This window comes from Fringilla coelebs (assembly GCF_963513975.1).
Source record: "Fringilla coelebs genome assembly, chromosome: 8".
In the NCBI taxonomy this organism is placed as follows: domain Eukaryota; kingdom Metazoa; phylum Chordata; class Aves; order Passeriformes; family Fringillidae; genus Fringilla; species Fringilla coelebs.
In genome coordinates, this window is record NC_140066.1 from 31,744,380 (window position 1) to 31,767,528 (window position 23,149).

General features: G+C 45.5%; 1 protein-coding gene across 2 annotated transcripts; it reads right to left on the minus strand.

The window, feature by feature from the left end:
• Positions 1-43: 43 nt before the first annotated feature.
• RGS10 (regulator of G protein signaling 10) lies at positions 44-22,793 on the minus strand (the record flags this gene model as incomplete). Of its 2 annotated transcripts, none has more annotated exons than XM_084210214.1 (5): positions 44-190; positions 3,874-4,017; positions 10,744-10,830; positions 12,246-12,364; positions 22,534-22,793. In XM_084210214.1, 5 exons carry the CDS (start codon positions 22,595-22,597, stop codon positions 44-46), a joined length of 561 nt encoding a protein of 186 aa, XP_084066340.1. The 2 variants fall into 2 exon arrangements, with proteins under 2 accessions (XP_084066340.1, XP_084066341.1); XM_084210215.1 differs by lacking the exon at positions 22,534-22,793 and adding an exon at positions 17,830-17,878.
• Positions 22,794-23,149: the final 356 nt, after the last annotated feature.

Genomic DNA, 23,149 nt, shown 5'->3' on the forward strand with positions numbered 1-23,149 from the left:
ATTTCCTTATTGTGTGGCCTCTCCTGAGGAGATCCATCGTGTCTCATGTGTTGTAAATTCTTGATGCTCTTTTAGCTGCAGTCTGAGCCTCTGGTGAGTTCTCCTCTTGCTCTTCACTCTTCTTATGGTTTAGGAAGATGTCTGACTTCAGGAAGCGGCTGTAGCTGTCATATTTCATGAGGTTGAATATCTGGGAAGAGGGGGGAAAAGAATACAAAGCAAATGAGCTCAGTAAAATGAGATTTTTCAATGAGGAGGATGCTTTAATTCCAATGTACTGTCTGTACAATGTTCTGTCTGTACTAGAGCATTACATTTAAAAAAAATGCATTTGCAGCTCTCCAAGGGGCAGCATGTAGCAAACAATGTTGGTTCTGTGGTCACTGCCTGGCAGTAACTGTAGCTATGGTATTTTATGAAAAATCCTTTCCTTAGGATTTTTTCTCCTGAGAAGCTGAGAGGCCTCAGGAACAAAATGCAAACAATGATTGTCTGCTGCTGTGGGATGCAGCAGGTGGATCTGGGATTGGGCTCATGTGGTTGTTTCTAATTAATGGCCTATCACAGTCCAGCTGTCCAGACTGTCTCAGTCAATCTGAGCCTTTGTTATTAATTTCTTTTCTATTCTTAGCCAGCTTTCTGATGAAATCCTTCCTTCTAGTCTTTTCATATAGTTTTAATATAATATATATCATAAAAGAATAAACCAAGCCTCCTGAAACACAGAGTCAACTTCCTCATCTCTTCCCTCATCCTGGGACCCCTGTGGCCACCATCACAAGTAACATCCACATTAGTTTAAAAATCAAATTCCACTTTTCACAATAGCCAGCTTTGCACACCCAACACTGAAGGTGAGAGGTGCCATGCCCAGGTCAGGGAGGAGATGCTCAGATCCTGCTGGCAGGGTGTCTGGAGGGCACTCAGAGGGACAGAGCAGAGCTCTGAAGCAGGAGAGGCACCTTCTGTGCACCTCTCTGCCTGCAGTGACTCCTGAGTGCTGCAGAGGAACTCATGCACAGCACTGGGTAACTAAGGAAAGCCTCTGAGTAATTCACACAAATACTGAAACAACTGGTTTGGCCAATATTCCTTAAACCTTCACCAATCTTCCCACCCTTGTTAGATGAAATGCCAAGAATGGTCTCAGGCCACATGAGAAACGTTGCAGGAACCTACCACAAAGAGTTGACCTGGTACAGATGTGTTTAGCCAGTCAAAATGTGGGTTTAAATTGCTGGTGGATTAAATTTGTGTAATTACACTTTTCACCAGGCCAAGAGCTTCTCACAGCCAGCATGGAAACACAAAGCCAGCCCCAAGTACAGCTTTTCTCTCCCAGGGCTTGAGTTCAGGCTCATCCCTCAGCATAACTTCTGCTCTTCCATTTATACCCACTGCAACTCTTGGAGTCTTCTGAAAACAAAAGGGTTGGGAGAGGAGCCTGGATTCTGTTCAGGTGTCAAGGGCAGGACTATATTCTGCTTGGTGTTGAAACAGAGGGGAAGGGAAAAAAGTAAACTTCAAAACTATAATTGAGGCAAAACCAAAGCCAGCCTACCCTCAGCCTGTTATTTCACTGGTGGAGCCTCTCTGAGTCATGTTTCAGGACAGATTATTTCTTTTTGATACTCAGAATAACTGAATTTCCAAGACAAATTTCTGGATTCTCACCTGCAGATGTGGCTACTCCATGTGTGGATAACTCATATTTGCCTTTACAGGCCTCACTTCTAACTGGTAATACAATCAGCTAACACAACTCTCTGCTAGGAGCAAAGAACCAGTCTCAAACTGATTCTTCATTTCACATCCTTGAGGAACCTGGACAGATACAGGCAAACACCCAAAATGTGACTGTTCTTGTCTGTGCATTTGCTGAAATAGCTCCCTTACAAGGAAATTACTAACCAGTAATTTACTGGATTTTACTCACCAGTGTTTGTTTACATATTTAAATATTTAAGTTATTGCCTAAAACTGTGGAAATATTAAGATACATATTGGAATATGAAAAAAAAAATCCCAAAACCCCCACTCTGTGTAGAGCCTGATCTTCAGGGTCTGAACTCTTCCTGAGTTAAGCAAAGTCAAATCATCCCTCCTGGCTAACTACAACATAATTAAATTTATCCAACCAGCTCAAGGGGGAAAAAAAATGGTGAGGAAGACATTTCCTGTTAAAACATCATGCCTGTGTTAAGAACTCAGACCCCTCTTGTTCCTGGTGTCCCTTAAAGCATCTCCCAGAGAGAAAGAGCACTGAAGATGAAGATCTGCAGTCTGGCCAGCCCAATCCATGGAGCAGAGCCCATGACCACGTGCCAAAGCAGGACACACTCGTCCCCCTGCCTCCCTCCTCCTCTCACAGCTTTGTGGAGCAGCAGCATTTACCCACCAGTCCTCTGAAGCCTGTGGATTTCTGAGGAGCACTCTCACCCCACCTCACCCAGCACAAACCTGGGGGCACCACCACACCCCACCAGTGTCCCCAGTTAGGGCAGGAGCTCTCTGGAGAGCTGGAGCTCTGTCAGCAGCCCTGTGAACACCAGGCTGTGACCTTCCAGCCCTGCCTCCTTCTCCTTCAGCCCCACAGTGCCAGCAGCGCTCAGCACTGCTCTTCAGAGAGCAAATTACAGCACTCCTCATAACTTTATAAGGATTGAAAGCTGGAGGAGACCATAACTCTTCTGAGCCATTATCTAACAGCAATAAACAGTAGCTTCAAGCACTGGAAACTTGCAATGACCCATAAATGCTCTGCATTTGTTTTCAAAAGCTCTGAGATTTTCTTCCCACACTAGAGGGATTCCTCTACCACTAGCCCAGGGTGTTTCCAGTTCAGGTATTTCTGATCTTTGGCTCTCCATGTGCATGCCATTTATAAAACAGCAAATATTTTAACTCACTCCAGTATCCTCTCCAGCTTCACTCTTACAGTCACTCACCCTGAGCTATCTACCAGAACAGGTCCTTCCCTTTACCCAAGTCAGAACTTTTTCCATTAAAAACTCTTTTTCTTCACATGAAAATTGTATTTCAGGTATTTCCACTGCTAATGTCTTGAAATCTGCCTGAAAAACAGCAGAGCCTTTGCTCCTCAGACCCCTCCAATGCATTCAATATCTGATTGAAATGGGCTGAAAACACTGCTTAAATCACTGAGCTGTTTCTCCACAAAAGGAAAGAGCCAAATGGAAAATACAGGTAGTCCTGAGGATGGTACAGGAATTAAAAATAGTACTGCAAGTGCTGGAAAGCTGCAGATAAGAATGACTCACTTCATAACTTATGCTTTGAAATCAGCTGAATATCAAGAAAATTTACCACCTGAAGACATGCCTGCAAAATTTCTAATTTCTACCAGACCTCCCAGGTTCTTTAGGGAAAGGCAAAGCAGAGACCAACTCCTCTAAGTCTTGCATGTTGCAGAAGAGGAGGGTTTTCAGAAAATTCTGCTACATTCATATCAAGATAAATGCCAAAGCAAAGTAAAATGAAGAAATTTGAGCTCTCAAGGAAACCAGGGGCAACTACAGAAACAAACATCAGCAATGACTCAGAACAAGTGAATACACAGGAAAACAAAGGCACTGAGTTACTCAGGGTGATTCTCAAGCTACCCACGCTGGAACCCCGGAGAAAACTCCAGCCAGTTTTCCAGGAAAGTCCTGAGCTGGAATTAGAATGATTTTATTGAGTTTCTTAATCAGATGGGGCCAAGAACCTAGAGTATCTCAGAGCAGCTGCATTAATATCCCCAACATGGACAACCCAGCCCTGTGCTTACCTGTTCAACCATGGCTAGAAAGCAGAGTTCACTAAAACCAGACAAAAATGAATGAAACTGTGCCATGAAATAAACAACTTTACCTGGTCCTGGAGCTTCTGGAACATGAGAGGGTGAGGAGTCTCCAGGATGGTCTCACTCAAACGGGACTGCCCCTCAACATTGACCTGGGAGGAAGCTTTGCTGGACAGGAAAGTCATGTAAATCTCTTTAGCTTTTTCCTGCATCTGCAAAAGGACATTGGTTTAAAGAATTATTTGCTGTGGGAATGTTCTCTGCATCAGGTTTATCTCACTTGTGTATGGTCATTTGTGCTGGAAGGGGAACACCCCTGCAGGCCAAAACCCACACTGGGATCAGTGAAAGCTGCCAGGATTCAGCAGGTTGGGATGGTGAATCTCAGCAGCCAGTGGAAAACTGGATGCTCAACATCATCAACTACACCTTCTCTTTGCTTTTGAGGCAAATGTTTTTCCTAACAGATCAGCATGGGCAAGAAACCCAGAGGGAGAAAAACTGGGAAGTGAATACAAGGGAAAATTAAGTGAAGAAAACAAATTAGGAAACACCAATTTGGCTAATTGGCAAAGATAAGACTCTCAATAGCCTCTGAGAGTTGATAAATAAGGGCCTGACCTGCATAGAGCTGTTTGTTGGCATTTGCCCTATTTCAGAGCTCGTCCCTTGTCAAACCTGTAACAGCAATAACATCTTGACCCCACCAAGCTTCAAAGCAGTGAGTGGCCACAACCCCCTGAAGTTCCAGGAAAGGCCCCTTAACAGATGGCTGGATGAGAGGGAGAAGAGAACCGAGCCAGGCAAGAGCCAAGCCCTGCTGCAATCTGAATTCTGCCTGCTGAGAGGCAGCCAGCAGCAGCTGCTCGGGGCCATCCCGAGCCCTGGGCACTCACCAGGCTCCCCAGGGCACCCCTGATGAGCATCCTCAGCAGCCAAAGGGCTCTGCCCCTGATGGGAAGGGGGCTGGAAGAAGGAGGCATTAAATCCAGCCCACGAAGGAGTCCCAGAATTACTTCCATGTTTTACAGCTGAGGTACATTTACACTCAGGGGTAATTAGAAGAAAAGCTGCATGTGCTTGAGCATTCAGGAGGCCTAAAGAGCTGGGGCTCTCTCACTGCTCAAGGGGACAGCCAGGCTCTAGAATGCCTTTTTTAAACTCATTATTCAGCTGGTGGGTAGAACATTACGTGTCAAGTGCATGAGGTCACAATGAACTGTTTTTAACAATTTCCAACTTGTTTCACAGCTCAGGGAGGACTGGGTCAGCCACTTCTGCTCTGAATGACCAATTAATCCGAGGGATCAAAGGTGTGACTGCTGCATGTGGCAAAGTTAAAGTCCTAATGAGGGCACAGCCAAGGGACCTTCAGCTATTATTGCATGAGCAATTGCATTGCCAGTCCCAGCCAAGTGACTTCTGAGCCTGCTGTCCAATTTCAGCCATACTTGAGAGAGGGGCAGAGGACTCAGAAAAAAATCACCCTCCTGCTGAGTCGATAGAAAATCAGCAGGAGAAGAGAGAGGGAGAGGAAAAGCAGCACAAGCACCAGGGGAAAAGCTGCAGTCAGAAGTTCTCTGCTCTGCTTGAACTGCCAGGATGTTCTTTGCTGCAAGGCAGATGTAGCTCCTCACCAGCCCCAGCACAAGGACACAGGAGCAAGCTGGGCACTACAGAGAGAGAGCAGAGGGAGGCTCGAGAGGGAACACAAAACTGGAAGTAACCGTGAGGAAGTTTAAAGAGCATGGAGAGGAACAACAGGACTGTGTGGGAGGCTGCTGAAACAGGGAGGCTCTTTGGATTTTGTGAGGAAGAATAACAAAGAAAGGAAGTGAAAGAGCTGTGGCAGGGAGAGGAGGCCATTGCAGAGACACAGAGGACCTGGATTTACAGCACAGATTTGGAAATGTTCAGCTGAAGGTTACAGGTTCTGCTGCAAATAGAACTGCTCTGCCACGTCTGTGCTTCAGCAGCACAGCAGCTGATTAACTGCAGCTTATAATTTGCTTTAAAAAGAAAGAACAGTTAAAGCTGCCAGTGTGCTCATACACCCCCCAAATGTCACTCAGGCAGAGCCAGGTTCAGGTGGAGGAGGCAGAGATTGTCCCTGTTCACTCGGTGACATTCTCTGCTCTGCATCAGCCTGAAACGAAAGCCTCAGCCCAGGGGACTCTGAAACAGCCCTTAAACTGGGATCTTCCTCCCAGGTGGTTATGAGAGGATTGCTGGCAGTCCCCAGTTCCATCTGCGTGCTGTCCCCAGGTCCCTGCCACATTCCCACCTGGAGTAGGAAGCTCTGCCTAGAGCAGCCCCTCGCTATTTCCATCCACTGTCCCTCCCCACTTCCCTTCCTAAGGTCAGGCCCAGCTCCCAAAAAGGGGAATGGGAGCCCCAGATGCTCAGCAGAGCAGGCTCCAGCCCTCAGCAGCTGTGCAGCATTCCCCAGCCCTGCTAAACCTCACTGCATTCCACATGGGGAGCAACAGAAGAAACCCCTGGATGCACAGGACTTTGTTCTGGAATCATTCACTACAAACCTTCAATGTGGATATTATTTTGGTGGCTTTTAGCAATAGCTGAAAATATTCCCTGTTGTTGGAAGCATTCATTACAATCTATAATTTATTTTTGAAGCTCGGCTGCAAGAGGGGAAACATTTAAACCCTGGGAAGCAGCAGGCTGACATGTTGTTTATTTCATTAACAGTCACAAATGCAACAACACATGACTAGCTCCAACAAAATATTTAGAGTTAAATTTTATTCCCTTATCCCCACCCCTCCCATTTCAGTAATTAAATTCATGCCCTAACACAAGGGCCACATGGGTGGCAGCAGAACTCACTGCTAAGAGTGGACTTGACCCCATTGCTTGCTCAGGCTTCACCAAACATTAAATCTGTATTTTAGCTTCAATTTTAAAGGAATATCCTGTTTTTGCTGTTTTTATTTTGTTGGATTTTTTAGCTACAGAGATGTGTCTTGAGCTGAGGGGTGAGTTTGTACTTTCCTGCCAGAAGAAGATGGGCTGAACCCACCTGAAACCTGCCTAGAGCAGCAATGCACTCTGCCTGCAGCTGCCAGAGATCTCCCCTGCTCCCTGAATCATCCATCTGATGGAACAGCAGCCTGTGCAAACCCAGCCTCTGCCCCAGGCTGGCACAGAAAGGACAACAAGAAATGTCCCTGGCACAAGGGATGCTTAACCCACTGCTCACATGGAGACCTTTGGGCAAGGTTAGACTGACCAAGCAGAGCTCCAGGCCAGAGCTCTCACCTCAAGTAATGAAAGGTTTATCTCATCCTTTAAAATAGGGGGGAGAAAATCCCATTCATAGAATCATGGAATGGTTTGGGTCTGAAACAACTTTAAAGTAATTTTGAAATAAAGTAAGTTTGAAACTACTTTTGGAAATTACTCACTCAGCTCCTTCCAACCCTCTGCAGGGACAGGGTTCATCTCTAGCTAGATCAGATTGCTCAGAGCCCCATCCAGCCTGGCACTGAACATTTCCAAGGATGGGGCATTGATCACCCCTCTGGGAAACCAGTTCCAGTGTGGCACCATCCTCACATTAAAGAACTTCCTCATCTTTATTCCATAAAGAATTTTCCTCTTTATCTAAATTTGTCCTCTGTCAGTTTGACATGGTGGATTTCCTCGTCCTGTCCCTCCATTCCTGTGCCCAAAGTCCCTCCCCAGCTCTCCTCCAGCCCCTTTAGGCACTGGGAAGTCTCCCTGGAGCCTTCTCTTGCCTGGGCTGAGCTCTCCCAGCCTGGCCCAGAGCAGAACCACTTCAGCCCTTGGAGCATCTCTGTGGCCTCCCCTGGACTCCCTCCAGCCTGGGCTGAATTTTCACTCCATCTCACCAAGAGCCTCAGTGCCCACGAGCTAATCTGTGAGAGAAACCAGTTTTAAGGAGAAGTGAGCTTCAAAACCAGTAAAAGACTGTTTGTAGAATGCTGTCTGCACAATGGAGAGATGCAAAGGGACTTCTGCAAGAGTCAGAAGAAGAATCCACGCTTCATGCTACCATAAACACTGGAAAGATTTCTATTTTTAGTGCTTTTCCTGGCTTTGTAAATTATCTAAACAAAGCCACCCATAAGCAGTAGCTACAAGAATTTACTGTAAGTCTGTGTCATTCTAAAGCACATTTATTCAGGCAGTTATAATAATTTGGACAACCCCAGACTCCAGGCTGACCACACTATGGAATGACTGGTACTGGATAATTAACCTAAATGGAACCTAGTTAAATCTCTGTCCATTCATCTGGCAATTCATTGAAGGATTCACCAAGCTCCTATCCCTGTACATCACTTTAACATTTTCTCTACTGGCATCCTAAATTAGCAATCCTAGATCAGCTAGAAATATGGAAATTATTTAGCAAGGGAAAATATGATTATTATCCCACTGAAAGCGTGGGACTTTACAGAAAAGTCGACTGCCTGGTTGTTCTTTCCTCAAGACTTTCTGTATTTCTGGACCTTAATGAGGGAGGGAAGCAGCTGAATACACAAAACTGGAATTACTAAATGTTACAAAGTTCACAGACAAATTGAACATTTCCCTCTTCTCGCAAAAAAAACCCAGTATTGTTGTATTTTTATGGATTTATCAATACCCAAAAAACACTCACAGCTAAACCCAGCAAAATTGTTTTGAGGGGAATTTTTTTTTTCAGTGCAAAACACAGGATATTTACAGAAAGTAGACTCCCCTACCCAAAATACATGGTTTGGAAAGACAGGGAATTTTTTTTGTTGTTGAAAATCTGCTGGGAAACTGTTTAAGCTGACAATATTTATTTACTGTTTAGGCTGACAATATTTGTTTGCTGTTTAGGCTGTCAATACCTGACTGACCTTAAGAGAGGAACCTGCAGTCTGGGCACAGCCTTCTTACACCTGCACTCCATAACCCCTCTCCTAGCCCAGCTCTCCCACCTGATCCCTGCTCCTGGGCATTCCTGCTGTTCCTCCAAGCACACACAGTCCCAGAGCACACTCCTGGGAAGCTGCAGCCCAGGGCTGGGACAGGAGCACTCTGTGCTGGGGCCAGCTCTGGTCAATATCTTTATTGATGACATGGATGAGGGTGTTGAGTCTTTCATCAGTAAATCTGCAGGTGACACTGAGCTGGGGGTGTGTGTCCATCTGCTGGGAGGCAGGAGGGCTCTGCAGGGAGAGCTGGAAGGGTTGGATGGATGGATGGGCAGAGTCTGGCAGGATGAAGCTGGATAAGCCCAAGTGCCCAGTGCTGCATTTTGGCCACAATAACCCTGCCCTGCTCTGGGCTGGGATGGGCAGTGCCAGGCACAGAGGGACCTGGTGACAGCAGGAGCCAGCAGGGAGCCCTGGGGCCAAGGAGGGCAGTGGGGTGGCCTGGGCAGGATGGAGAGGCAGCAGAGCAGGGAGGGCACTGTGCCCTGCCCTGGCACTGCTGGGGTCACACCTGGAGGGCTGTGCCCAGCTCTGGCCCCTCAGCTTGGGAAGGAGCTGGGACACTGAGCACATCCAGAGGGGCTGGGAACACAAACCCTGAGAGGAGCCCTGAGGGAGCTGGGGGTGCTCAGCCTGGAGAAAAGGAGACTCAGGGCTGCCCTCATCACTCTCACAGCTCCTGAAAGGTGCCTGTGCTCAGCTGGGCTGGGCTCTGTCTGCAGCAGCACTGACACAGCCAGAGCACACAGCCTCAAGGGAAATACAGGCTGGAGAGCAGGGAAAAGTTTTTCACAGCAAGAGTGATAAAGTTCTGGAATGTTCTGCCCAGGGAGGTGGTGGAGTGCCCATCCCTGGGTGTGTTTAACAAAGCCTGGATGTGGCACTGGGTACCAGGGCTGAGCTGTTGGGGCTGGGTTGGACTCGATGATCTTGAAGGTCTCTTCCAACCTGTGAATTCTGTGATTCACTTGGAAGAGGTTTAAGGGGCATTTTCCCACTCTCACCTCTTCATGGTGCCAAATGTGCCCTTTGGCAACAAGAGCTGCGCCCAGGTAAAAAGCATAAAAGTGGGATTTCAAAAAAAAAAGACCTCTAGAAGTCTGATCTGAGTCTCAAGGACAGGGATACTCACTCGGAGTTTTGATACTACTTAATTTCATACTCACAGAATGAGCTCTTAAAGAGCAGATAAATTTGAAATTTCTCAAGAAAACAACAAAACAAACAAAAAAATAGACACAAAAACATTTTGAGAAACAAGCAAACAGAACATGGTACATATTTTAGGCCTGACTCTAAAGGCTAAATGTGAAAGTGGATCCTGTGTTCCTGGTGTATTTCAATGTAAGCCAAGATCCAAGCAATGGGAAAAAAAAAACTTACTGAAGGTGCCTGGTTGAAAAATTTTCCAATAGAATATTTCCTACTAGAAATGTAGAGCTGTCATCAAAATGAAAAGACCCTGCAGATAAACATCAATTTGGATAAATATTTAAGTAAAAAATTTTAAACAGACTCCTTATATTTTGTAACTTGTAATTTGATAAGGCAAAATGTTTCATTTTGGTGCTGTAAAATATTTTTGTTTGGGCCATTTGTTATTTCTATGTTCCACTAAGATAGCACGGTGGTGTAAATTTCCAGCTAATAGCTGCTATGCTCTAAAAAAGTTCTGCATGAAATATCTTTATATTTGCAAACAAGATGATGCAACATCACTGAATTAATAAAACTTTTGCTGCTCCCTAGAAACTACAAAAAGTTCTGTTTTCAAAACAGGGGAAACTTGACAATTTCAGCACTTTGTTTTGATTTGAAATAGAAATGGTTTTGTTTCCGAACAATTCCACCAGGATGATTTTAGTGCAATTTCTTCAAATATATTTATTTGCATTCACACAAAGCACATTATGCAACAGAGATGGTTTAGCTCCAGCTCTGCTAAGTAAACTTTGTTGACAAGCAGAATTTATTTAGGAAACATACCTGCTTTTTTCCCTGTGTTTTCTTAAATTCCTCACACGCTAACCAGAACAAAACGTTTTCTTCACTAAATTCTTTCTTTAAAAATTCCTAGGAAAGAGAAGAACAAACACACAAAGGTTAGGATCCAATTTCTCAGCTGTTTTTCCCTCTTCCCACTACAGCTGTTAGAAGCAGAAGCTGCCTAGAATTAACTTTGCCATGGGTTTACAGAAGCACTCAGATGCATTTGTGCATCTGCAGGGCTGGTATGGGACACCCTGATATTCTGCTCTCTGAGAGAACATTCCAGGAGGAGGATGGGCTCCATCTAATCTCAGACCATATCAGTAACTAACAGGAACAGCTTCTTCAGCCTCCCTTAAATAACTCGAGCACTTTTACAGCCACTGCTCAAAGGGAAATCCAAAAAGAGATGAATTCATTCCCAGGTGAGTAAAATGAACCATTTTAATGAGAGTCACAAATCACTTGGGATTCTCAGGTAGTATCTTTCTGACTTTTGTAATGAGTAGAATCTCTACAGATAACAGTATTTCTAAATGGGATCATCAGTGGCAATAAATTCACTTAAACAAGCTGAAGCAGAAGATGTAGCTGTGTTCTCGATGCTGTTTAAACACAGCCCATTCCTCCAAAAGTGAGGCATGCTTTCAAAGGGGGAAAAATGTACATTGAATTTATTTATGAAATATAATGACTGAAACTTTTACAGTTCTGAGATCATCAGTTTTCTCTTTCAAGTGTTAAAAAATAGACACTAAGGAATGCCAGGAATTAAACAGCACCGAGATTACTTGTTTGGTTGGTTTTTTTAAGAATTTAAAACCAGCATTTTGTTATTCTTGTTTACCTCACTTTTTCAAACCAGTCTGGCAGGAAACCATTTTATCCCAGTGCATTTTATCAGTGCAGTATGGCAAAAGCACTTTGAAGTAGGCAGTTCCTATTCTTACATCTAGCATGGCAAGAAGGCCTTGAAACACCAACTCACCACCCTCACCTAATTAAACTTCGAGCCATTTTGAGCTGCACCAGCCCACACTTTGTAGTAAACTGAAAGGGAATATTTTCAGTAGAGCTGCTAAACACAGAGCAAGAGCCACAGAGTCATCAGAGTGCTCCTGGTAACTCAGGGCTTAAGGACAACGTGTGAGAAGTGGGAGCCCAGGATCTCAGTGATAAATAATGCCTGGCAGGAGGGATCAGTGGCTCAGGGACTGCAGTTTATCCAACAGGAACTCGTTAATCCTGGCAAGAGAGGACAGATCCCATTAGGAAGATGCAGCCAAAAGTCTTGCCCGTGCCTTTTGAGCCCAGGCTGCAGTGGCAGGGGACAAAAGGTGCCACCTCAGAAGCTCTACCAGTGGCACAGCTCCAGCTTTAGAGGGATGTGTGCCTCTGCTCACAGCCAAGCTGCACCCCTCACACTGAGGCTCATTCTGCCTTAAACCCTGAATTTGGCTTTATGTGGATATCCATATTGATATATTGAATATATCCACCCTAAAGCGTTTGACTCCCTCCGGGTCCTCCAGGAGGTTCTCCAGGGACGTGGCCCATTTCGAGGTTCCTTTCAAGGCTTGGTGGCTGCTGCTTGGGTGGCCCTCACCATCATTTATCTCTGGAAAAAAAAATAAAAGGGACAAAACAGCATCTTCTTTAGAAAGAGACAAGCATCAGCCACGTGGATGTCTCCCCCATTTCCCCCTGCACTCCTGATTTCTGCTGCTCTCTTTGAAAGAAACTCCTTTAAAAATACACATAAACACATACACATATTCTGCTCTGCCTGTAAGGAGGCAAAAACTCCTTACAGCCACATAATTCATGAGCATGCAAGGAGGCACTGTCACTGCTTTAGAGGGGTTCAAGCAGCTCCTGCCTGGGGAACACAATGACCACACCAATGTCCTTATTTTGCTCTGGCACTGTCAACAGTGTTGGCTTCTCTAAAGGACTTCTGGCCAGTCACACATGTGAAACTTATTTTTAAGAAGAGAATCATCACTGGAAGCTGGATGTTCAGTAAAAGCAGAGAGAGAAAGAAAAATAATGGTGTGTTTAGTTGGAGAACCAGTTCAAGATATGAATCCAGTCCAATGGGAGGAAATACACCCAGCAGAAGAGCATCACTCCAGCTAAGTCAGCCTGGGTTTGGGCAAGAGGGTGATTTTACTGTTTCCAAGCCCTGAAATTCTCCTTTTATAAGGTGTACTGGACTGTGCCCACACCTGATCTGCCAGCCAGCCTCCTCACAGACAGCAAAGATGGAATACAATTCCTACTTTATCCCAGGAACAAGTGCATTTCATTCAAGGCTGGTGATGGCAAAAAACCCTTCAGAAAACCTATCACTTGGAAAAACTCCAGGAATGCTATTGCTCATCTGAAAAACTCTAACACAGACATAAAGTGCTCAGCCTCCTCTCCTCTCACACACAAAATGCCCTGGGAACACAGGAGGGAAGTCAGAAGGATAAGAGCTGCACTTCAGGTCACTGTGCACTGCAGAGATGCACAAAACTCTTATTGCAACCAGTAGAGCTTCTATTTATAACTCCTTCATTTCTCCCTACCAACTTACTGGAAATGTGGATCTGGCTCTGCTTAAGCTCAGCTTTTAAAAACTCTCTCCTTTCACCACGAAACTAATCCTCGCTAAGTATCTCCAAAAACTCTCTATGCAGAAATACACATACACATATATTTGTATTTAAATACACACTAGAAATACACATATATATATATTTGTATTTAAATACACACTAACAGATGCCCTTTCCAGCTGGTGGCTGGAAATAAAGCTGGGGTTAAAGCCCTACAGAATATTGGCATGGCAGCAGAGGCTCCTGAGCTTTGGTCGGTAGGGACCTGTGGAGTCTGTTTGTTTCACCAACTGCTCTAAATGAATGAACATCTCTCCTGCCTTGATAGGGAGGGGATTTTGTTTTAGAAACTCTCTGCAAGCTTAAAGGTCAGGAGTCAGAGCCTGAGGATTGTCTCCAAACCACAGCTGCAGCCTCCACATGTGACAGGAGCACAGCGAGCCAACACCGCCTCAGTTTGCCCCCCTTCGTGCAAAAGGATGTGGTTCTTGATTAGCACTTGAAAAAATTTGTTTTAGAAACCTGACTCAAAGTATTTGGGCATCTTATCTCAGTAAGATTTGTGAGATTTGGGTGGGAATGGCCAAGCGTGTTGCAGCAGAGCACAGAGCGCCCTGAGGAGCTCGGATGTGCCGCTGTGTTCGCGCTCACCTGGGAGAGGGATGGCAGCTCTGGGTGTGCAGCTCCCAGAACCAGGCCATTCCCCCTCTGAGCATGGCTCAGCACACAACAGAAAGGGGCAACATTTGATTTCCAGTGTTTCTTTTCCAGCCAAATCTGAAGTGGACACTAATGATTACTTAGTGGTAAAAGCAGGTGTTTCAATGAGCCAATGCAGACCCAGGCCCTTGAAAACCTAAAAAAAAATTCTGGTGAGCAAAGGCCAGAATAAGTCCTTCCAGAAAACCAGGATACATCAATTTGCTTATCTTCTGCTGCTTTGACTGATCCTCATTTACTGTTGGCCATTCTCTAGCCTCCCTGATCATCATTTTCCCCATTTTCCTCTCACTTCCAGCCCACACAGCACAGCCCAACTTTACCCCTCCACTCATGTTCTGCCCCCTCTCCTCCTTGTCAGCCTTCAAACCCTACCCCCTCTACTCCCCTCTTCCCTGCCTTCTTCTCCTACAGCCTTAACTTCAAACCCAAAATTTGGTTCTGGAGGGAGGACCTACAGATGTCCCAGTGTCCATTCTGCTGAGCCTTGCCCAGAACTCTATCACTCAGTTTATTTCCTCACTTAACCAGCTCCCCACAACACAAAAAGTACCATGGTACAGAGACAAGGGTTGTCTGTCCATTGCCACCCTTCCATCACCCCTTGCCTCATTTATTCCATTTATCCCTTGCCTCATTTACGTCCCCAAAGCTGAGGGATGTCTCAGGTGCTGGGCAGCTGGGGTGCCACCAGAGGTGCAATCCCAGCTCAGCCCATCCTACAGCTGCCAGCACTGCCCACCCAAGGCTGGGGACACCAGGCTGAGCCCCATTAATTCCCATGTCCAGTGTTCCTCTGCAGCCACCACAAAACATCAACATTCCCCTTCAGCACAAACACAAATAGGCTGCACATGACAGTAGGAAACACCCTGAAATTTTATGAGGCTATTAAAACTGCTGGGTATTTTTATTATACCCCATTAAATATGCCATCACCAGCATTTATTCTAATACAAAAGTGACCTGACATCCCCTCAGTCAGGATCATAACTTCCCGCTCCACACTCTGGTTTCATGTAGCGGATTTAATATGTGATTTTCAGATTTTTTTTTTTAAAGACAGGAAAGAGGTTTTCCCCACAAATGACTCCAGAAGCTGATCCCCAAATCTATATCTATTACTAAATTACCTTAAAAATGATACTTTCACTGAAGTGCAAATTAATGAGTCTGAAAAAATTCATCTGAGGAGGAAATACAGCAGTGTAGTTCCAGGAATGATCCTTCTGACACCTATTTATCTGGGATATTTATAAAAAGACAACTTTCTCTGCTAAAACCATCTGCTGACACAGTTAAGTAATATAGCCTTGGAAACAACAAGTTTGATCCCATTGATTAGCAAGAACCCAAATGTACATACATTTGTGTGATCATTTAAATGAGGAAGGCAGACATTTGCTGTTACTAAAAACTGGGAGATAATTTTGTGCATCACAAAGGGCACTACAAAATGGCAGTTCTCCCACCAATATTTCTGTCAAAGTAACACACGGAATACGCATCAGATGATAAATAAGCCAACTGCATTTCTTACATTACAGTACATTTATTACATTATCACATGCTAATTAAACTTCAGAGCAGAGCCTGCTGCCTTTCGCATGGGTTAGGAAGCAAGAGGCAGAGAAAGGCAGCAAGGCACACACAGCAGAGAAGCACACACAGTTATAAGAGTTTCTGCTGAAGCAAACTTTCCACTGAGTTGGAAATCCGCTTGGGAGCCACCACGGCTCGCACGGAGCAGCCAGCTGCTCCTACCAACGCAGCAAATGATTAAGTGCTTCTTTTAACAGCACCATTCTTCAGAGCACTCCATGCTCAGCCAGCAAGCAGGCAGTTGCATTATCTGGAGCATTATTTTAGAGGGAAAGCTGGCGGAAGCTGCCTTCCCATCACACAATGGCACTGCAGCAGCAGGCTGCAGATAAAGGCTCTTTGTGCGCGGCACAACGGTAAGGGCAGCACTAAGAACGCCGTAATTATCAGCGGAAGAGTGCTATCAAAAAATGCCAAATATTTGCATCCTCCAAACTGAAATCCCAGGAGGTATCAATACAATATATACAACTTTGCAGGTCAGAACTCACAGTCCTGGCCCTTGTTTCTGACAAGCACAAAGAGCGAAAACCTGCGGGAACCCATCAAACGGAGTGATTCAGACACAGCTAATTGAGTTAGCCACGCTGATCACCCTGCCTCCCAAAGCACTGCCCACTGCAGCCGTTTCCCAAGCTGCTGCCACTCTCCAGCTGTTGATACCGTGGCCTTTGTGGCCCCATATCGAGCAGCACAGACTCACACCCTTCACAGAGTCCTGCTGAGCACATCCCTTCCCAGCCGCCTGTTCTGCCCATCTCCGGCCCGCACACCCCTTCTGCACACCCCCGAACAAACAGCAGCCACACAAACACTCACAATGACAAAAGCACCATGCAAGCAGCACATTCCTCACTCCATATTTAAGCATGGATGTACAACAGGAAAAGCCACTTCCATTTCTTTTTGAGGAACTTCTGACCAGTCCTCGCCTCATTCACCTGGATCATAAATCTGCAAGCCATGAGCCTTTATTATTACTTTAAAAGCACTCTGAGCTTGTCCTACAGTCACCAAAATGCCTACCCAGCAACAATCACCAGTCTGGAATTAATAAATCCAAGGTATGAAGCAGTGGGAAACTTCATTAGCAAGCAGCTGAAAAGGGAAAATTCCCTTACTTTCCATGTATCCAAGCATCAGCAGATGAATCCTCGCACAACAGTTTTTTCCTAGTAGCAGCAGAATTTTAGACCTTTTTGCTACAGCAGAGCTGTCCTCTCACGCGTGGGGTGTTCAGAGCACGAGCTTCAACATCCTCTTTTGACTGTCTCTAGCAACAGATGGCTACTGGATTCCACTTTTAACTATAAGGAAGGAAACTAAAGGGACGTTCCTCTTTTGTAGCATCTCTGGAAGTGTTCACCAGACATACAGCCTTTAAAATACCCCCTCCCCGCCTCCCAACCAACCCCCCCCCAAAAAAAAAAAACAACCCAACCCAAAAAAACCCAGAAAACCCAAACAACTCTAGACAAAGATCTCATTTGGCTTTTCTTAGAAAGATTGCAACTTCGTCCTGCACACCATAAAACACAGTGTTATTTTCTAGGATTTGGAGATTGCAACTGTCGCCCCAAATGTCTCAGCAGTGACAGGCATCAGACATCGCCCCTCGGAACCGACAGACTCGCAGCATCGGGGATACAAAACACCCAACCGCGTTACAGCGCCTGTCTACAGAGGGATCCGCGATGTCCTACATTATTACTGCTTGGAAATCTCCATCCCAGCTCCAAAGGCAAACTCCAAAGGCAAACTCCTCAAAGTCAATTTGGAGCCCGAACAACCACGCTCTGATGTCCCGGGCTGTCGCCTCGGCCCCGGTACCAGCGGCAGTTCCGACTGAGACTCGGCTGCCGAGGCACAAGCCCGAGCAGAGCTCAGTTCCCTCTTCCGCGCTGCTCAGCGGGAAGCGCCCCGGGCGCGCATCCCCCGCGGCCCCGCGGCCTCGCTGCGGAGCGGAGCGGCCGCCGAGCAGCCCCGGCCCCGGCCCCGAGCGCCGGCGGGGCCCAAGGACCGCCGTGAGCCCCGCGTTTCCCCCGGCGGGGCCGCGGGCAGCGCAGCCCGGCCCGGAGCGCAGCGCAGCCCGGCCCGGCGCTTCCCCGGCGGGAGCGGCCGCGGGCTCGCCCGGGGGTCGCCGCCCCGTCCCCGTTACCTGAGGGCGGCCGCTTCCTGCTGAGCCGGCTCACGGCCCGGTTGAACATCCCGGGCGCCGCTCGGCCCCGCTGCCGAGCCCGAGGGCGGCCGCGCTGCCCCGCCCCGCCCCGCCCCGCCCCGCCCGGGGAGCGGCGCCAGCCCCGCACCTGCCCGGCCCCGCCGCGCCCGCCGAGCCCGGGGCGCTGGGACCTCCCGTGCAACGTGGCACCGCCGGGGCTTGGCCCCCTCGCAGCCTTCCCCCGCTCTGCCCGGGCCACGCCGCCCCCGCTCCCACAGCCCCGTGGTTATCGCCGTGCGCCCGCGCCCTGCTCATCCATCCCGCCTCTACCTCCGCCCGGCTCAAGCCTCCCGCTCCTCAACCAAAACTGCTCCTGTCGTCGTGCTCGGGGACACGGGATAGCAGTGCCCGTGTCCCCGCCCGGCATTAGCCACCAGCCAGCCTCCCCTCCCTGCTTGGGCCACCTTAGAGCAGGTGCAAGAAGCAAAAACACTTCCCCAAGATGGGGAAATTCATGAAATTATCTCCTGTCATACCAGAATAGACACGCCAAGCTTTTTATGTTGGAGTGACTCCTTTGCTCTTCCAACATTTCAAAGGACAATTATTTCTGCACAGAAAAGCGCAATTACAATTTTAACACACTTTCACTTTCAGAAATGTTTTTACCAACGTATTTGCTCAAAAATCCAGCATGTGAGAAGTTTGTGTAATTCTGACAAAGCTGCAAGCCATCATACAGACAATTACTTCAGCAAAACAGTAGTGGGAGGCAATGGGAGCGCTTAAATCCCACTGGAAATATCACCAATACACAAAAAATCACAGAAACCACTGCTAGCAGACAAGTCAACAGTTGTTTTATTTCCACCTCAGCGAAATCCCATCCTGAACGCACAGTAACACATTGCTAAGAAGCTCCGTTCACAGAGGAAATTGGATGGGCTCCCCATCTCACTGAAAATTATGGATATTTTCCACTTATATGCACAAGGCCAAGATCTCATTCCTGGGAACTGGTGACACCAGAATACTGAACACAAGAATCAATTGCATCTGTGCTTCCAAAATAAACAACAGCACAATACCTTCCAGCTGAAGGGATTTGGCCTGCACCCCCTGGACCTCTGCCTTTGGCACTGGGGCCAAAAGCTGTCTTAGCTGGTGAAGATTTCTTGGCTTTTGGGGTGGATTAAAAAAATATGAAAGTTTGCTGTTCTGCTGAGGGAACTGCGAGCAGCTGCACGTGGTGCTTCCAGGCAGATGTGTGAGACAGGCACAACATTTGGGACACAACTGGAAATTCCGTGAAGCATCAGAAGAACAGGGTGTAACACCCCGGCAGCAGCAGGGCCCGGGAGCCACAGCTGGGAGAAGGAAAGCACGTGGAGAGGCACATGGGAAAGGAGCAGGGGGCAAGGTGGGAGAAGACAGCTTGGACATGCACTTCCCAAAGCTTTTTATAGTCATATCCACTAGTGCCAGGTATTCCAGGCAGAACATTTACACTGAAGCAGTACAGACATCACCAGATTTTATTTTTCCTTCAGAATCAGGTCACAAAGCCCAAAGTTTCTATTTTAAGTCTTAGGAACTCATACTCCTAGGACAACTACATCATCTTTGAGCCAGTGTACTGACAAGAAGTTACCAGATTAGCTTTAAGACTTAACGTCAAGGATTTGGGGCTGAGGGAGTACATAAGAACTGTGAGAATGTTTGGAGGTCAGATTGTGCTCAACAGACCCAAGAGAGCCCAGCTCCTTGTCCATTCATATAACAGGACACTTGACCTACAGATGTGCCACAAATTGACTCCAGAATCCATGGTTCCTTTCCCCACCTTGATACAAATATTTCCAAGATTTGTTTCTCCCCTTTTCCTTGAAAATACTGCTGTAGAGGCAGAATCCCAGGTGGGCACAGCAGTGCCTGCCCTCAGTGCCGTGTTCCTGACACTGCTCTGTGTGTTCTGCTCTCATGTTCAAGAGCCAGGGCTCCATCAGGCAAAATGACTTCAGGAAATTTTCCTTCCAGGTGAATTCAGTGCAGATTTTCAGGCATGGTTCATTTGCTGGTGTTTTTTGCATCCTTTTCCACAAATAAGCTGCAATACCCATATATAGCAAATCATTATTTAATTCAAATTGTGCCAGTGTCCATATGCCACATCTCTACATTTTCACATTGATTTTTAGACCTTGCATCACTTTTTTACCATCTTTTACTCATTTTCACAAGGCAAAATTTCCCTTACAAATGACCCCACACACGTGTTTCATACTCTCTGGCTGCAGGCCAGGCAACATAGAGAGGATGGTGTGCTCTGAGTACTTACCACACCTAATGAACTGGGTACCATTAAAACTGAAATCTGTTCAAATAGTCAAGTGCCCTTAAAAGTGACCCTGAAAGCTTTTGTGAGCCTCTCCTGCTCCATTCTGCACAGACATGACTTGTTAGCACACGGTGTGAGAGCAAGTCTTGGGCTGCTCATCAGCCCAAACCAGGGCAGCTTTTTGAATTTGGATAAAATTCAGCAAATTTCCCACTGACACTGTCAGGAACAGGTGTGAGTGTGTGTAGGGGGAAAGAGAATGTGCAAGACACCCAAAAAGGCAGACACACGGTTGATAATGTGATTTCAGACAAAGATTCTATTTTAAAATTTGACTTGTATTCTGAAGAGTAATTTTACTTAAATTTAAATAGCTGGATTTGAAAAGAAATGAAAGGAGTTGTGCTTAGCTGTTGCCATTGCAAAAATCTATTCTGGAACATGCTGAGCTATGAATAACACCACAGAAAATTCATAAAATGCACAGCTCATTTCAACACCAAATTGCAGTTGAAAGACTCAAAATTAATCAATAGACTATGAGAACCCCAACTCATGATTTAAAGCTGATTTCATTTACATCAACATAATGCAACTGATTTCAGTAGAGGTGGAACTTACTTATGTGATTATAAGAACTTAAAATTAGAAGTGTTAACAATGAGGAGAGGAGGCCCGGCCTTCAAAGTAGGAAACTCTCTTTTCTCTGCAAAAAAAATCCCAGCCTTTAAGTCTGGATTTTAGACTTTAAAAGGTTAAGAGTAGAAAATAAGACTAGATACTGCACTGCAAACTAAACACTGGCCAGAAAATGAGGAATTTTCATCAAGAATTAGTGCACAAAAATCATACACTGTTCAGAGAATCACAGGTTCAATAAAAACACGTTTCAGACTTCATCAGTGTTCATCTCAACATCTTGACATTCACAATGGGCTGGCAAACTCAGCTCGAAAGCTTTTCTTTCCACATCAGCCAATGCTGAAATGCACAGAGTATCATGAACCTGCAGGGACTCATTTATGGCGTTTTGCCTAAATGCTTCAGCACAGACATTTTCAGTTTCACCACAAAGCACGGAGAGACTGCCTGCTAGAACACAGCAGTGTGGTTAACCTTGGTCCTTTCAGAGGAAGCAACGGGACTGGATTCTAAGATTTGGGGTGGTTTTTCACAGTTCAAAGCCAAGAATCACTTTTGAGTTTTATTAACCTTAAATCAACAAACTGTTTTTAGCTAAATGCAGCTATTGCCTGAAGATTCACAGATGCCAGAGTGAAAGAGCAGATAATAAAAGGTTTTAATCTTTTAGTAAGATAGACACAGAGTAAATCTAAACATAACCTTCCTGCAAGGTACACAGCATAAAACAGCCTTGAAGAAAATTCTTGTAGAGAATTATATTCTATTTCAGGCTTGCCTAAATAAATCAGGGGAATTCATCCAGCACTCCTCACTTTGAACTCACAGAAAGCTCTGACTCACCCCTTTGCAATACTTTCTAGTAGAAGGAGGTTCACAGGGTCAACTTTTATCCCTAATCTTGTGGAACATTCCTCGGTGCCTCCAATCCAGCAGCTTTATGCGTGCCAAAATAAAGACTGCAAAACTCTGGCAGCGAATTCAAACATGCAGAAACTGAATTACAGGCTGAGTAACAGTAGTGCTCCCACCTTACATTACTTACACCTATATCTCTTCATAAATTGCTCTCAGAAAAAACAAGATCACAGGTTTCAAACCTTGAAATTTAGGTGTGACTGAGATTTTTTAGTTTTATGCTCTTTGCATCTGTCAGGGAAGAAAATGTTTCATTAGATTAGTAATAAATGTGTATTTAAGTTTGATAACAGCCCTACTACTAAATCACTCTTGTTTTCTTCAACTTTGTTCTATAAAGAAGAAAAAATTGTATTTTTCTTTTATATTGCCTTTAAATATCAAAGGCAAATACCATTTTTTTTTTTTTACCTACAGGATTTAAACCCAGCTTTCAGAAAATAAAGGAGCACTATGAATCAAGTCTTGAGATGAAGAAGTATGGTTTTCAATAAGCAATTTTACAGCAATAAAAATCTTGACTTCATAAAATATTCATATATTCAACTAGAAATAAAATAAATCATCATCAAAATCTTAAAAGCATTCTAAGGCCTTCTAGACTACACATAGGTAGGACTGACTGGGGGGGTGCAGTAAAGAAAACCCAACTTTTGTGACATGTTCAGTCTGGCATGGAGCTGAAGATTAAAAAAAAAAAAATTACTTAACACATGCTTTCAACACCCATCTTTAAATACTAAAACAGGTATAGACAACAGAAATAAAAAGATTTTTGCATTACAGGGTAATATTAAAAGTGATACCTGAGGTCAGTGTGTTTCTGCTAAGAACCAGATGCAAATACAACAGACTTGTCTTCTGGTGCATGAAAAGCAAGTACAGCTCTGTTGACTAGAAACATAATCAAAGTGAGAAACACAGCAAAAGGGGTGTGGAAAATGAAGGAAACGTGGCCCTGACAATAACTGAATCAGAGCTCACAATTCAAACATCCACAGGCATTTTCTACAGTGAAAATAACTACAAAGGAATGTCCGTTTCTCCAGCCTCAGGAAACTCAGACCTACCTGGATCCTTCTAACAAGTGTCTTGCGTCTTGTCTTTCTTTTACTCAGGAGTCACTGACAGGAGAGACCCCAGAAATACCTTTCAGTAAAGTTTTGCTATAGAAGCATTTCAAGGCAACATCAAGTTTTAAGTCATGCAGCTTGTCAGACACTTGGCACTAGACACTGTGACCTTGGAACATGAATTCAAAGTAAAATGTTACATACCTTGGCAAATTTTTATGCATACATCTTGTAGGACAGTTCCTGTGTTCTTCCACAAAAACCCACAGAACAAAAAGGTGCTGGAAAGAACTCTTTCAGAAGTCAATGTGAACAAAGCATTACCCTGTGTATTGGCCTTTCCAAAATG